Here is a 14174-nt window from a genome sequence, read left to right as displayed (position 1 = left end):
GCAAAAAAAAAATAAATTGTTGAGAGGAATTAAGTTGCTAATTGAATGGTATCCTTAATTAAAATACAGATGTGACGTCATTCTTTGATATTGACGTACCATTATTTCAAATGATGTACGGGCAACTTGCCAATCGTACATTATCTATACTAGATGAAATACTGGACTCGAGTGACGTATTTCATTGCAAAGCATGTGCGGGATAGTGTCTATATTTTAAGTTGTTTAATGGTCTCGAGCTATAGACATTGCGTAATATATTGAAACAACATTCGGCTACCGCCTCGTGCAGTATCAATATATTACTTAAAGGGACAATAACACTCTTTCTGGCTTGACTGCTCCAGTAAATAAATAATAGCCTTATTCTAAGTATTAGATGTTTAAGTGTCCTACCTGCTGTGTAAATTATCCATTACATCCTATTTTACTTGTCCAGAGGGTTCAAAAATATTTTTAAATCCAAGTCACATTTGAAAAGGTTTTTCAAATCATTTAGTTGAATTTTTCCAATTTTTTAAATTAGGTGTGTTAAGATGAAATTTGTATCACCAATTAATTGGAATATTGTAAAATAGTACAATTTGTTGACCAGAATAAAGATTGGTACATATTATTCAGTTACAACAAGTGTGGTATTGAGCCTTTAAAGATACATTATGGGAGATTTTAATAGAGTTGACCATTCTTGCTATAACAGTTCAAAAATAGATGATGAAAAAAGAAAATATTGAAAATTTCAGTCAAATGACTTTATTCTGAACAAAGTTATCACCATTGTAATTTTTGACCAGAAATAGGAGTCAACTCACTCTTCACCGTCTCCGAGAATGGCCGATCGTTTGATTGACAGGCATTAACTCCACCTACATACTCTCGATTATCAAGTAACATTTTCAATGGCTGTGGTACCGTTAGCCTATTCGGTTTGAGACCGGGTTGCAATTCAATTCGTATCACCTTTATTTTTACTTCAAATTAAAAATAAGACTATTAATATATACATGTAGATAAGAAGCGAAAGTTTGAAAGGAATGGACCAAATCAATGAGGCATAATTATAGCCAACTTCTTGTTAGCCTGCGTGTACTCTTGTACTGTAACCGGTAGGCCTACGTGACTCCCAAAGCAGACAAATTTCAAATAGGAAACAGTGATCCAATGGGGCTGCAATTCAATTGGGATGATGTTAGCTGCGATGTTTATCAATTTCCATAATTTTTCTGTAAACGCAAGTGACAAAAGAGCGTATAATACCGACATCCAAACTCTCATTTTAACCACAACTAAACATAATGTCAAGGCCGTATATATCAAACTTTTGTTTTGTACACTATCATTTAGCCTCGATCTAAAATTTCCGGGAGTATGACGTCAACGTAACGGTTAATCTCTGCTTACGACGCCATTTAAAAATTTAATCAATCAATGCAATAATGTTTAAATCCAAGCCGAATCCAAGCCATCCGTGGGATTACAGAGTTAATTTTGTGCTTGTTGTGTAAATAAAGATCTAATTTATAATTTCTATGACATCTGAGGCCTAAATAAAGACTTGCAATAATCAGATTTAGCTCTTGCATAGTGTATATTTAATGTCTTGCTCTCGACCATTAAACCATGCATATTATATGGGTTAAAGTAAGGAATTTATCTAACCTAATATATATTCCTAGATTGATTATTGAATATTTTAATTCTCTCTTTTCGTTATTTCCTGTCATGTGTCAGCGTACAACCATGAACAAATTGTTAATATATAAACCAGCTGTTGATAGAAATGAAATGAAATGAAATGGAGTTTAACGTCCTACTTTTCTGCTCCTAACCTGGGCTAATGAAGACGGGCATACGCCATACAGTGTGCTATGAGGGAAATTTTGCCCGGACAGCGGCACTACGGCCTACTCTTATATCGAATTCCAACTGCCAAGGGATCTTTTACGTGCACGCCAATGTGTACACGGGACCTCGGTTTTTCGTCCCATCCGAACGACTAGACAGCTTTCCTTGTCAGCCCCTCCGTCCTGCATCACTGACAAGGGAGAACCACGCCGGAAAATCTGGATGAACTTTCTCGGCCAATGCAGGGATCGAACACCCGACCTCCAGGCTAGCGAGCTAGCGTCTTACCCACTTAGCCACGTGATCCTCCTGTTGATAGAGATAGATAGGAATCATTAATAATATTTCTAGTAAAACATATTCTTTTCAACCAGTTATTAATCATTATTTATTGTAAAGGATCTAAAACTAATCATTCAGAGGCATGGGGGGGGGGGGGCTGAATGGTTAGTGCATGCGCGTTGTATCATAAGGTCTGTCATTTAGTCAACTGGCGTGGTTTTGATTCCCGGGTTGTACGTGACAAGGAGTAGGTTCCTCTGTACAACCTCGTGGGTTTTCTACGGGTCCTCTGGTTTCCTCCCACTACTAAAGACCCCTACTCGTAAGCGAATTATTGTTTAAAATTGAACCATATGTTAGTCCCGAAATCACCTTGTTTGTGGACATTAAACCCCATTTCTGTCTCTCTCGTTTTAGAGGCATTTAGTAACTGGATAGATCTATAAACTAAAGTTCATACTACAACAGTATGTGTTATATTGGTCTAAAATTAGCAGTAAATATTTGTTTTACTGAAGATGTACTTTTAAAATGTATATCAACTGTTCACGTTGATACAGTACCAATAGGCCTATTAATACCAAAAATAATATAGGTTTAATTCAAAGTATAATATAGGCCTTATTCAAAGTATAATATAGGCCTAATACAAAGTATAATATAGGCCTAAATCAAAGTATAATATAGGTCTAATACAAAGTATAATATAGGCCTAATATAGGTGTAATACAAAGTATAATATCGGCCTAAATCAAAGTATAATATAGGCCTAAATCAAAGTATAATATAGGTCTAATACAAAGTATAATATCGGCCTAAATCAAAGTATAATATAGGCCTAAATCAAAGTATAATATAGGCCTAAATCAAAGTATAATATAGGTCTAATACAAAGTATAATATCGGCCTAAATCAAAGTATAATATAGGCCTAAATCAAAGTATAATATAGGTCTAATACAAAGTATAATATCGGCCTAAATCAAAGTATAATATAGGCCTAAATCAAAGTATAATTTTGATAAACAAACAAAAGAAAAACAAACATGAGTTGTGTAATTTAATCATGTGCATGTTCACAAACATCCATATTCCTGAGTACTTAATTATTAGGGCTAATCTATGATTAAATTACTGTACCTGTATAAGAAGGCCATATAAAAAAAACATATTCTGTTTCTCACTCGTCCTGTTTTTATATGGCCACATTGAAACTTGATTGTATATTGCCCCCGTTGGCGATCTGATGTCCACAATTGCTGTTGGACGCTCTACAGATTTAATTTATATCCGATTGACTTTAAATTTATTTGAAAGGTGTAAGATCATGAGACAAAGAAGCCTATTGATTTTCAACAGATTTTCAACAATTACTGCCAGAGTTATTGACCTTGATCACTTTGAAAAACCTTGTGGCAACTCTAGAGTCTGTTGATTTTCAACAATTTCCTATAATTGTATATTTTTAAACTATTATATCGAGAACTGCCAAATCTTTTTCTAATCATCTATAATGCCACTTTAATATAAATTATTCCTTGTCACGTACAGCAGGGGAATCGAAACCACACCAGTGGACTCAATGACAGACCTTAAGATGCTAACCATTCGGCCGTCCAATCCCCCTCAATCAAAACAAATTCTAATGATTTCTGATAGTTACTTAATGGGTTGTTACCCGTATTCAGAATTTAGTGTACTGTAAATGCTTTCATTACTCACCACAAAAGAAAGAAATATAATGTGATAACCATTGTTTACTGCCGAACGACATAGCTGTTGTGGGTATATGTTTCTTTATTTATTTTTATTTCAAAACGTATAAAATAAAAACATCCTTGTTGGTTACTACTAATAAATTAGAAACAGCTAATAGGAAATGAATTCCTTTTAACAGCTTGAATAAAAACATAACTTCCGTATATTAGATATTTATGACGGGATTGTCCTACAACTAGAATAATTGCTTGGTATGGACTAAATAATCGTTCTGTTTAAATTTAAACATGGTTTATAAATACGTGAAATAGTTTAGTCACTCCAAGGGTGCAGTTTAGTGGCATACTAATAAAATACTTTAAAAAGCCTTTTTTAAATGTGCACATGTAAATGTAGTCGTATATTGTCGTCGCCATCTATAAATTATTATAGGACAAGGGTTTGGATTGCCGAATGGTTAGCATGTGCGCACTTGTACGTGACAAAAAGTAGGGTCGCCTGTCCAACTTCATGGGTTTTCTCCTATGCGCAATCGAATTATTGAAATAAAATTGAAACATATGTTAGTCCCAAAATGCCCTAGTTTGTGTCGTGTGGACATTAAACCCCATTTCTCTCTTTCTTTCTTTATTGTGGGACAAAAATAACGTTAGTCACAATTTTGAAAATTCAAAATAAATCAATAAAAGAATTAGATTCATCCAACTTGTCCCTTGAATGATTGTAAAACAAAAATGCTTGGTTGCATTTCTTAATGCAGTTCCAATTTTTTTGAGCCACGGTGGCTAAGTGAATAGGACGCTTGCTTTGAGGTTGCTTTTTCGATCCCTGCATTGGCCAAGAAAGTTCATCTGTATTTTGCACTGTGATTTCCCCTTGTCAGTGGTGCAGGATGGAGGGCCTGACAAGGACAGCTGTCTTTGTTTTTCTGATGGGATGAAAAACCGAGGTCCTGGGTATACATTGGCGTGCATGTAAAATATACCTTGACAGTTGGAATTCGATATAAGAGTGGCCATAGTGCTGTTGCTCAGGCAAAATTCCCTCATAACACACTGCATGGTGTATGCCCATCTTCATTAGCCCATTCGGAGCAGAACAGTAGGACGTTAAATCCCATTTCTAGCAGGGCGTTCATTAGATACATGTAGTATGTTTAATCACAGAGGGTGTAAGGATGTTATAAATGACTTGTAACATTGACACCTGCGCTATTGCACAGAAATCCAACTCATATGTTTTCATCTAAAACTGGCATAAAATAGCAAAATAGTGCGATACTATCGAAATTGTCTAGTTATTGCAGGGTTAACCTCCACCCGATCTATTAGAGTACAAACAATCTGCTTATTCAACAAAAAGAACCTAAGAAGATTCTCTGTCTATTTAATGGGTTGTGTGCGGCCACAGCTATGCAGGTTACTGGGCAGTTTATGAGGAGTCTAAGGAGCGCTACATAGCACGGGTTGGGGCAGTCTGGAAGATAACGTGTTAATTGATATTTTTTTGTGGTATGTTTTCAGGTATTGTATGGAACATGCAAGGAGAGCGAATTTAGTTCGACAAAAACATTTAGCAAGACATCAACCTGCGGATACATCAGAAAGTTTATTAGTAGAGTTATCACAGTCGTCCAGTCCTTTAGTTGATAATATAAAAGATAATAATAAAAATAAATCAAGACTACCAGCAGACAGTATCGCGAATAGAATACTCGGTAAGTTAACATGCTGATATATCTGTTTATGATAATATCAATGATTCAAATAAATTTCACTGAAGTCATACTCCCTCGCAGTGTTTCTTCATCCAGATTTTCCAGCGTGGTTTCCCTTTGTCAGTGATGCAGGACGGATGTATCGTGTACACATTGGAGTGCACGTAGCACACTGTATGGCGTATGCCCGTCTTCATTAGCCAAGTTTAGGAGCAGAACAGTAGGATGTTAAACCCCATTTCATTTCATTTCATTTCATTTCGCAGTGTTTCATTCCCTTATCTAGTCCTAATTTCACTCTGATTGTTTTTCTCAAAGTACAGCAATGACTAGAGTTTGATTTCTTGGTCCATTGCTTCAGATATCTGCTCTAAAGTAGGCAGAAAATATTTGACATGCATGATTCAAAGCTAAGGATTCAAAGAATTGTATGTATTGTGAGAGGATATCCTAACCTGTATGGGTTTTTTATACGCCCACATTTAAATGTGGTCGTATATTCGTCATGAGACGAAGAAGCCTATTGATTTTCAGCGATTTCCGATAATTACTACCAGAGTTATGGCCCTTGATCACTTTAAAAAATCTTGTGGACGCTCTAGAGGCCAAAGTTAATATCCGATTGACTTTGAATTCATACACAGTGTTTAAGGTCATGAGACGAAGAAGCCTATTGATTTTTTAGCAATTTCCGATAATTACTGCCAGAGTTATGGCCCTTGATCACTTTGAAAAATCTTGTGGACACTCTAGAGGCCAAAGTTAATATCAGATTGACTTTAAATTTATACACAGTGTTTAAGGTCATGAGACGAAGAAGCCTATTGATTTTCATCGATTTACGGTAATTAATGCCAGAGTTATAGCCCTTGATCACTTTGAAAAATCTTGTGGAGGCTTTAAAGGCTAAAGTTAATATCCGATTGACTTTAAATTTATACACAGTGTTTAATGTCATGAGACGAAGAAGCCTATTGATTTTCACCGATTTTTGATAATTACTGCCAGAGTTATGGCCCTTAATCACTTTGAAAAATCTTGTGGACACTCTAGAGGCCAAAGTTAATATCCGATTGACCTTGAATTTATACACAGTGTTTAGGATCATGAGACGAAGAATCCTATTGATTTCCGATAATTACTGCCAAAGTTATGGCCCTTGATCACTTTGCAAAATCTTGTGACGCTCTAAAGGCTAAAGTTATCATCCGATTGACTTCAGATTGCTACACAGAGTTTAAGATCTTGAGAGGAACAAGTATATTGATTTTCAATGAATTTTTATGTCTTGGAACAGCTAAATCCATGATATTAAAAGTTTTGTATACAAAACGTTAGCATGGTTCAGAACTTTATAAAAACCAAACAAATTCTAATTGTTTTCTCAGTTGTTGCTCTTAATCAGATTTTAGTGTATTATAGATGTTTCATTACCGAAAAAAGTAAAAATATGCGACAACTCTTGTTGACTGCCCGGACGATTTAGCTGCTGTGGGCGTATGTTTCGTTGCCTGGCAACCTATCTTCGAATCTAGAAGTGTGTTTATTTATGTTATATCTGATAGATTACGCTTGTTCTGATGAGTGTTTATGTTATATCTGATGGATTACGCTTGTTCTGATGAGTGTTTATGTTATATCTGATGGATTACGCTTGTTCTGATGTGTGTTTATGTTATATCTCTGATAGCGGGATTACGCTAGTGTTTATGTAATATCTGATGGATTATGCTAGTTCTGATGTATGTTATATCTGATAGATTACACATGGTCTGATGTATGTTATATCTGATGGATTACGCTAGTGTTTATATTATATTTGATAAATTATGCGAGTTCTGATGTATGTTCATGTTATATCTGTTAGATTATGCGAGTTCTGATGAATCTGATGTTGAGGGTTGTTTAATAGATGGAACATGGCGTGGTGATGGTGACAGCGATGCAGAAAGTATTGACAGTGAACAAGAAGATGTCCTCAAGTAAGATTATTGTCTTTAAATGTAGATTATCTCATTTGAATTATCATTTATCAAAAAAATCAATAATTCCAATAATTTTGTCAAGTTTAACAAAGATTTTTAATTTCTTCATAGCTCCAATATATATTGATTAGAATATATCTGGAGTATGAGTACGTGAAATGGAAGTCTGCAAGTTCTGGGGATAAATTTTAAAATGCTTAAACATGCATTATGCAAGAGCTAAGTCTGCCTATTACAGGTCTTTCTTTCAACCTGAAATGTTATCTAGATTATTAATTAGACATTAATTAACTTTTCCAAGCCATAATCAACTCTCGATGCCTTTGTTAGCCTACGATATTTATTGGATTTGAAGACATTTAGTGATGGATAATTTAACGTAAAAATGGTTAATCGAGACTTTGTTTGTTATCATACCAACGTCAGTAATGAGAACCAAGACGAGCCTAAAATTCAATGGCTAATATCTCGGCTCAGAGTGAAGTAATATGACTGAAATTTTCAGTATTTTCTGTTTTCATTATCTCTTTTTTTAACCATTATAACAAGAACTGTCAGCTCTATATCTTATCTTACCTAACGCCCTGAAATTTTGATATTTCCCATATTACAGACACGCTGGTGTATATACAGCAGAAGAAGTGACGTTGATTTTACGTGATAAGTTAATCAAACTACAGTCGTTATATATTGACCAGTTTAAACGTTTACAACATGTGATGAAGGAACAAAGACGAAGATATATACATACACACAAACAGGAGAAAGATTCACTAGGTAAGATATATACATACACAGAAACGGGAGAAAGATTCACTAGGTAAGATGAATTTAAAGCATCTTTTGAGTTTGTCGATCGATCATGCTATATTGTCTGTCTGATATCTAACTGGTTTTATGTCTGATATCTACCGGGGAACTGGTATTATGTCTGATATCTAACTGGTTTTATGTCTGATGGGGGGTTGGATGGCCGAGTGGTTAGCATGTGCGTGCCGTATCATAAGGCCTGTCATTGAGTCAACTGGCGTGGTTTCGAATCCCGGTTGTACGTGACAAGAAGTAGGGTTGCCTGTCCAACCTCGTGGGTTTTCTCCGGGTCCTCCAGTTTCCTCCCACTGCTAAAGACCCCTGCGCGTAAGCGAATTATTGAAATAAAATTAAACCATATGTTAGTCCCGAAATGACATAGTTTGTGTCGAGTGGACGTTAAACCCCATCTCTCTCTCTCTCTCTTTATGTCTAATATCTAACTGGTTTTATGTCTAATATGTCTAATATCTAACTGTTTTATGTCTAATATCTCTAATATCTAACTGGTTTTATGTCTAATATCTAACTGGTTTTATGTCTAATATGTCTAATATCAAACTGTTTTATGTCTAATATCTCTAATATCTAACTGGTTTTATCTCTAATATCTCTAATATCTAATATCTCTAATATCTAACTGGTTTTATGTCTAATATCTCTAATATCTAACTGGTTTTATGTCTAATATCTCTAATATCTAACTGGTTTTATGTCTAATATCTAACTGGTTTTATGTCTAATATCAAACTGTTTTATGTCTAATATCTCTAATATCTAACTGGTTTTATGTCTAATATCTCTAATATCTAACTGGTTTTATGTCTAATATCTAACTGGTTTTATGTCTAATATCTAACTGGTTTATTTATTGACTGATATTTGTAAGGTTTCATGTCTTGATATTATTATGTATTATTGAATATTTATATTTTATTTTGTAGGTGGACTTAAAGCTTATAAAGCAGATCCATATCTACGAAAAAAATACGATAAATTGAAGGCGTACAAAAGATACCATAATAGATACGGAAAGGTTTGATGCATATCTTTTTATTTTACAATCTATACCAGTTTCTATGGTACTGTCTAGTAAATATAATCTATACCAGTTACTATGGTAATGTCTAGTACCTGGTAGAATTTATAGGAAAGTTACTCAGTATGTTTTGTAGAAGCTTATACTACTGCCCGGTTCAATGAGACGAAACCACTGCATTGGTAAAAACAGCTTGTATCCTCACTGCTGTGTTGAAACAGATGTAGCCAGTTTTATATTAAAATCTGCAAAACTTATTTGAGGATTTTGAGTCTCTTGTCAACTACAATATTAATAGGAATATGAGTTCAGTGGTTCAATTCCATTCAAATATAATGAATTGAAAATTTGTAGGCTGATACACACAGAGATCCATCTACTTTGAGTATAGATCATCTCCCCATTATGGCTTCCATGTCCAACAATTAGTATACTACGTACGAAAATTAATTGGTGGCTAGCTTTTTTTTCGCACGTATACAGGGAATGGCCATTTTGCTCAGTAATCCCAGCCAGAATTTGGTTATTTTCTAAATTTGCGTTAAAGTTTAAAATATTTGTTTTAGAACTCAAATAGATTCACTATTAGTCAATCACAACGCAAAAAAAATCAACAGAATTGATTGTGTATATCTGAAATAGACACGACCGACGCACAAAATAGTGCCAACCATTCGCAGATGCTGTCATTGAAGACAACGTCAATTCTATGAGCTGGAAGAAGAGAGAATTCGTTGGGACTGTACGAATTATATAGTCTTCATGGGTGCAAAGGACACAATGCTGAAGATAAACCTATTGTTTACAATTTAACGTGTTGTTGATCTCATGACCCATTGACGTCAATGTCATGACCTGTGATGTGTAGATCACGTGATATGGATATGTGTCTGAGATACTTCTCCGCAGGTAGTGTGTCTCAGATGTTCAGAATGCTGTTTAGTAAAGCAGTTCTACACCGTTTCACATCTGTCATACACCTAGACTAAATAAACCTATTCAATTCCTTTAAATGGAAGCTGAATAAGTACTTTAACAAAATTCTCAAAGTATTCTTAGTGTTTTTGACTAAAAGTGTTGGTCAGCCAGCGCAGTGTCTGTTTTCAAGCAGAGCTAACTGTAAACAGACAACCTAAGTTTAGTATATAGGGCTGACCTTAAAAATATCTTTGTTTCGCCTAACGCGACCGACTAACTAAAACCACCCCCGACTTAAATTATTTTATTGCACTTTTCCGCGATCTTTTTATTTTATTTTGTGTGTCAACCTGAAATATATCACGAGAGTTATTTCCCTTTACTATGGCTATGGTTTGATTCATTATTGAAACTGGTTGATCAAGACGAAAGCGTCATAGGTGTCGCTTCTCAACAAAATGGTTGCAGACGAAAGCACGTCCATTCCCACGAAATGATTCTGCCTCTATGTCTGTGGGGCGTCGTTTTAAACATGACGAAGATATTTTCAATATCCGTTTTTGAGAAAAATGAAGGCACGATCGTTAAAAACGTGTTGAAGGGGTTTCACACTTAGAGTTCGTGGCAAATCGTGTGCGAGTCTCGGAGTCGTGCATCATGAAAAATCCCGATGTCATACTCATTGATTTGTTTGACAATAAAAAAAGACGAATGTTTCCCCCCAGAAAATTATCAAGCTGTCAAATTAGCTCTTTAAAAAAAAATCTGAAAAAAAACCCCGACCTACCGACCCTTCTCCTCGATTGTGGGTCGGGTTTGGCGAAACAAAGATATTTTTAAGGTCAGCCTAGGATTTGGTCAAAGGCCAGCCAGGACAACCTAGAGAATTTGTCTATATTTTAATATACTTGCCTTAAAGTTGACAAATATTATGTAAATAATAATTTCTCTATCTTTCTTTTTATTTGATGACCAGGAGGCCATTTTACATCGTAAATCCAATGTTCGTCGTGTGGCGGTGTCGGAAGGTGTTGGTTTTAAAACCCAGATTTATCCCAAGTGTCAAGGACTAGAAGATGGCATGAAATGTTTAGAGAGATCTGTTCCGTTATCTAAATACTGTTTTAAACGTATCCTTCTCTATCAGTTATTATTCTTACATTTATATATACGCCCAAATGGAAATGTGGTCATATATTGTTATTGCCTCAATGTGTCCGTTGTCCACAATTTCTTGGGGTGGTTGAATGGCACAATGGTTAGCACGTGCACGCTGTATCATAAGGTCTGTCATTGAGTCAACTGGTTTGGTTTCAATTTCCCGGCTGTACGTAACAAGGAGTAGGGTCGCCTGTCCAACCTTGTGGGTTTTTCCGTATCCTCCGGTTTCCACCCAGTGCGTATTATTGAAAAAAAATTGAACCATGTGTTTGTCCCGAAATGACCTAGTTTGAGTTGAGTGGACGTTAAACGCCATTTCTCTCTCTCCCTCCCAAGTTTGTAAGCAACAATTGGGAAGGTTAACTTTCCAATCTCCTGGGTTTTTTGTTAGGTTCCTACCACTGCTAAAGACCCTAACCCCAAACCCTAGCGATGAGCTTTATAACACGCACTGTAGTTTTAAACATCTGTCATCATCCAGTCGTTATTGTTTGTATTTTGGGGGGTTGGATGGCTGAATGGTTAGCGTGCGCGCGCTGTATCATAAAGTCTGTCATTGAGTCGACTGGCGTGGTTTCGAATCCCCGGTTGTACGTGGCAAGGAGTAGGGTCGCCTGTCCAACCTTGTGGGTTTTCTCCGGTTCTTCCGGTTTCCTCCCACTGCTAAAGACCCCTACGCGCAAGCGAATTATGTAAATAAAATTAAACCATATGTTAATCCCGAAATGACCTAGTTTGTGTCGAGTGGACGTTAAACCCCATTTCTCCCTCTCTCTCTATTGTTTGTATTTTAGAGGAAAGCCAAAAAAAAACCTTAATGAACAAATTGAAAAAATTTCTCCCCTAAGAAAGTTCTCCCTGTTTTGATAAGAAGAATTAGTGATCTGATATTAAGCGATAGTGATTAGTTATGTGTATGGGAAATAGTTCTGAAGATCAATAACTTCATGTAATTAAGTTATTCATGGTTTCATAAATTGCAGGTCTTTCTTTAGGTCTGAAATGTTTTATAAATTATTAAGTAGACATTTATGACGCAACAAGACCATAATCAACTCTCCATGCCATCCGATGGCTCCGATTTTAAGTAGAAAAGTTCTGCCATTTAAACATTTAATTTAAAAATGGAGAAGCAAGTCTAAGACTCAAATTACCAGTAAGGTGGTTACATTCAATACACACATCTTGTCAAAACTACAACCATTGAAATACTATATAGCGAGAAAGGTGTCAGCTCTTTATCTAAACCTTCCATGATGACCCTTTAAAATCAAGGCTATCTTAAAGATACAGTATGTAAGATTTAGATAAAGAGCTAGCCATTCTTGCTATAATAGTTCGAAAATAGATAATGTAAAATGAATAATTTGAAAATTTCATTCAAATTACTCTATTGTGAGCGAAGATATTAGCCTTTGAAGGTTTGACAAGACTTGTGCAATAATTTCAACCACCATACTGGTTGTTCAAAGCTAAGTCTCGCTCCTCCATTTTTAGCTTAAATCAAAATATGGCTGAACTGTTCTAATCTATTTAATATCGGAGAAATCCGATGCCATCAAGAGTTGATTATGGCTTGATAAGTTAATGTCTTGTTAATAATTTAGATAACATTTCAGGCCTAAAGAAAGACCTGCAATAGGCAGATTTACCTCTTGTATAATGTACGTTTTTTCTTACATAATGCCCTTTTAAAATCCTTGATGTATATAATATTCAAGTTGACAGGTTTTATATTATTACCCTCCATGTTTATAATTAAAGTATATATTGTATTACAATCCTTGACATATATTCAGATATTTTACACGATACCAACCAGGTGTTGTATCGACCGTGTAGTTTCGCTCATGGAGGATGTGGTGTTCCTGTAGTACCTATAGATGATGATCCACGCTGTCATCTACATTATACCATCATAGACACCACAAATCATCAAATACAACAGGTAAAATAGTCTACTTATTACAGGTAAATAGTCTACTTACAACAGGTAAATAGTCTACTTACAACAGGTAAATAGTCTACTATAGGTAAATAGTCTACATGTACTTACTACAGGTACAGTCTACTACAGGTAAATAGTCTACATAATACTGTTAAATAGTCTACATGTACAGGTACATAGTCTACTACGGGTAAATAGTCTGCTACGGGTAAATAGTCTACATACTACAGGTAAATAGTCTAAAATTACTACATGAGGTCTTCATTTGTTGACACAGAAAAGTAGGAAGGTAAACAAACCCCCATTTCATTTCATCTAATAAATAGAGATTTTGTCGATATTAAAAGTGAAATATAATTTATGTTATTTTTACAGGAAGAAGAGTTGGAACCTGTTGATGTACGAGAACAGACAGACGCCAGTACGGACAGTACGCTCAGCGCTACTGGAGAATTTGATAGACCAGAAATATATAACATGACACCTGACCATATCAAACCAGAATTGATGGATACATCTTGATTCGTAGTTAAAATTACAATCATTTTGTTGATGGCTGTCTTTGTGGAAAGAAAAAAGTCTTATATTTGCCATCCTGTTTCTAAATGTTACAGAAAATGGAGGAAAGATGGGAAGTGGGTGTCTGCTTGAAGAAATAAACATGCCAGACGTTGTAGTGTGGGCTGTCGTTATTGACATGCTATTGGATAGCTGAATTCCCGAGATTAAAAGTTCTTGTACATATATTGTA

General features: G+C 35.4%; 1 protein-coding gene across 2 annotated transcripts in view; it reads left to right on the top strand.

The window, feature by feature from the left end:
- The window catches only part of LOC126821703 (KAT8 regulatory NSL complex subunit 2), a 23452-nt gene extending 9278 nt beyond the window's left edge, over positions 1 to 14174 (top strand). For both annotated transcript variants that reach the window (XM_050550194.2, XM_050550192.1), the window contains exons 3-9: positions 5369 to 5562; positions 7430 to 7544; positions 8161 to 8324; positions 9302 to 9393; positions 11291 to 11444; positions 13275 to 13423; positions 13799 to 14174. In XM_050550194.2, the coding sequence (XP_050406151.1) occupies positions 5369 to 5562; positions 7430 to 7544; positions 8161 to 8324; positions 9302 to 9393; positions 11291 to 11444; positions 13275 to 13423; positions 13799 to 13945 (1015 nt within the window). In that variant the 3' untranslated portion in view covers positions 13946 to 14174. The remainder of the gene's footprint in view (positions 1 to 5368; positions 5563 to 7429; positions 7545 to 8160; positions 8325 to 9301; positions 9394 to 11290; positions 11445 to 13274; positions 13424 to 13798) is intronic.

The sequence above is a fragment of the Patella vulgata genome, chromosome 5, assembly GCF_932274485.2.
Source record: "Patella vulgata chromosome 5, xgPatVulg1.2, whole genome shotgun sequence".
Taxonomy (NCBI): Eukaryota; Metazoa; Mollusca; class Gastropoda; family Patellidae; genus Patella; species Patella vulgata.
Note: the sequence above shows the minus strand (reverse complement) of the source record. Positions and strands in the feature narration are given on the sequence as shown.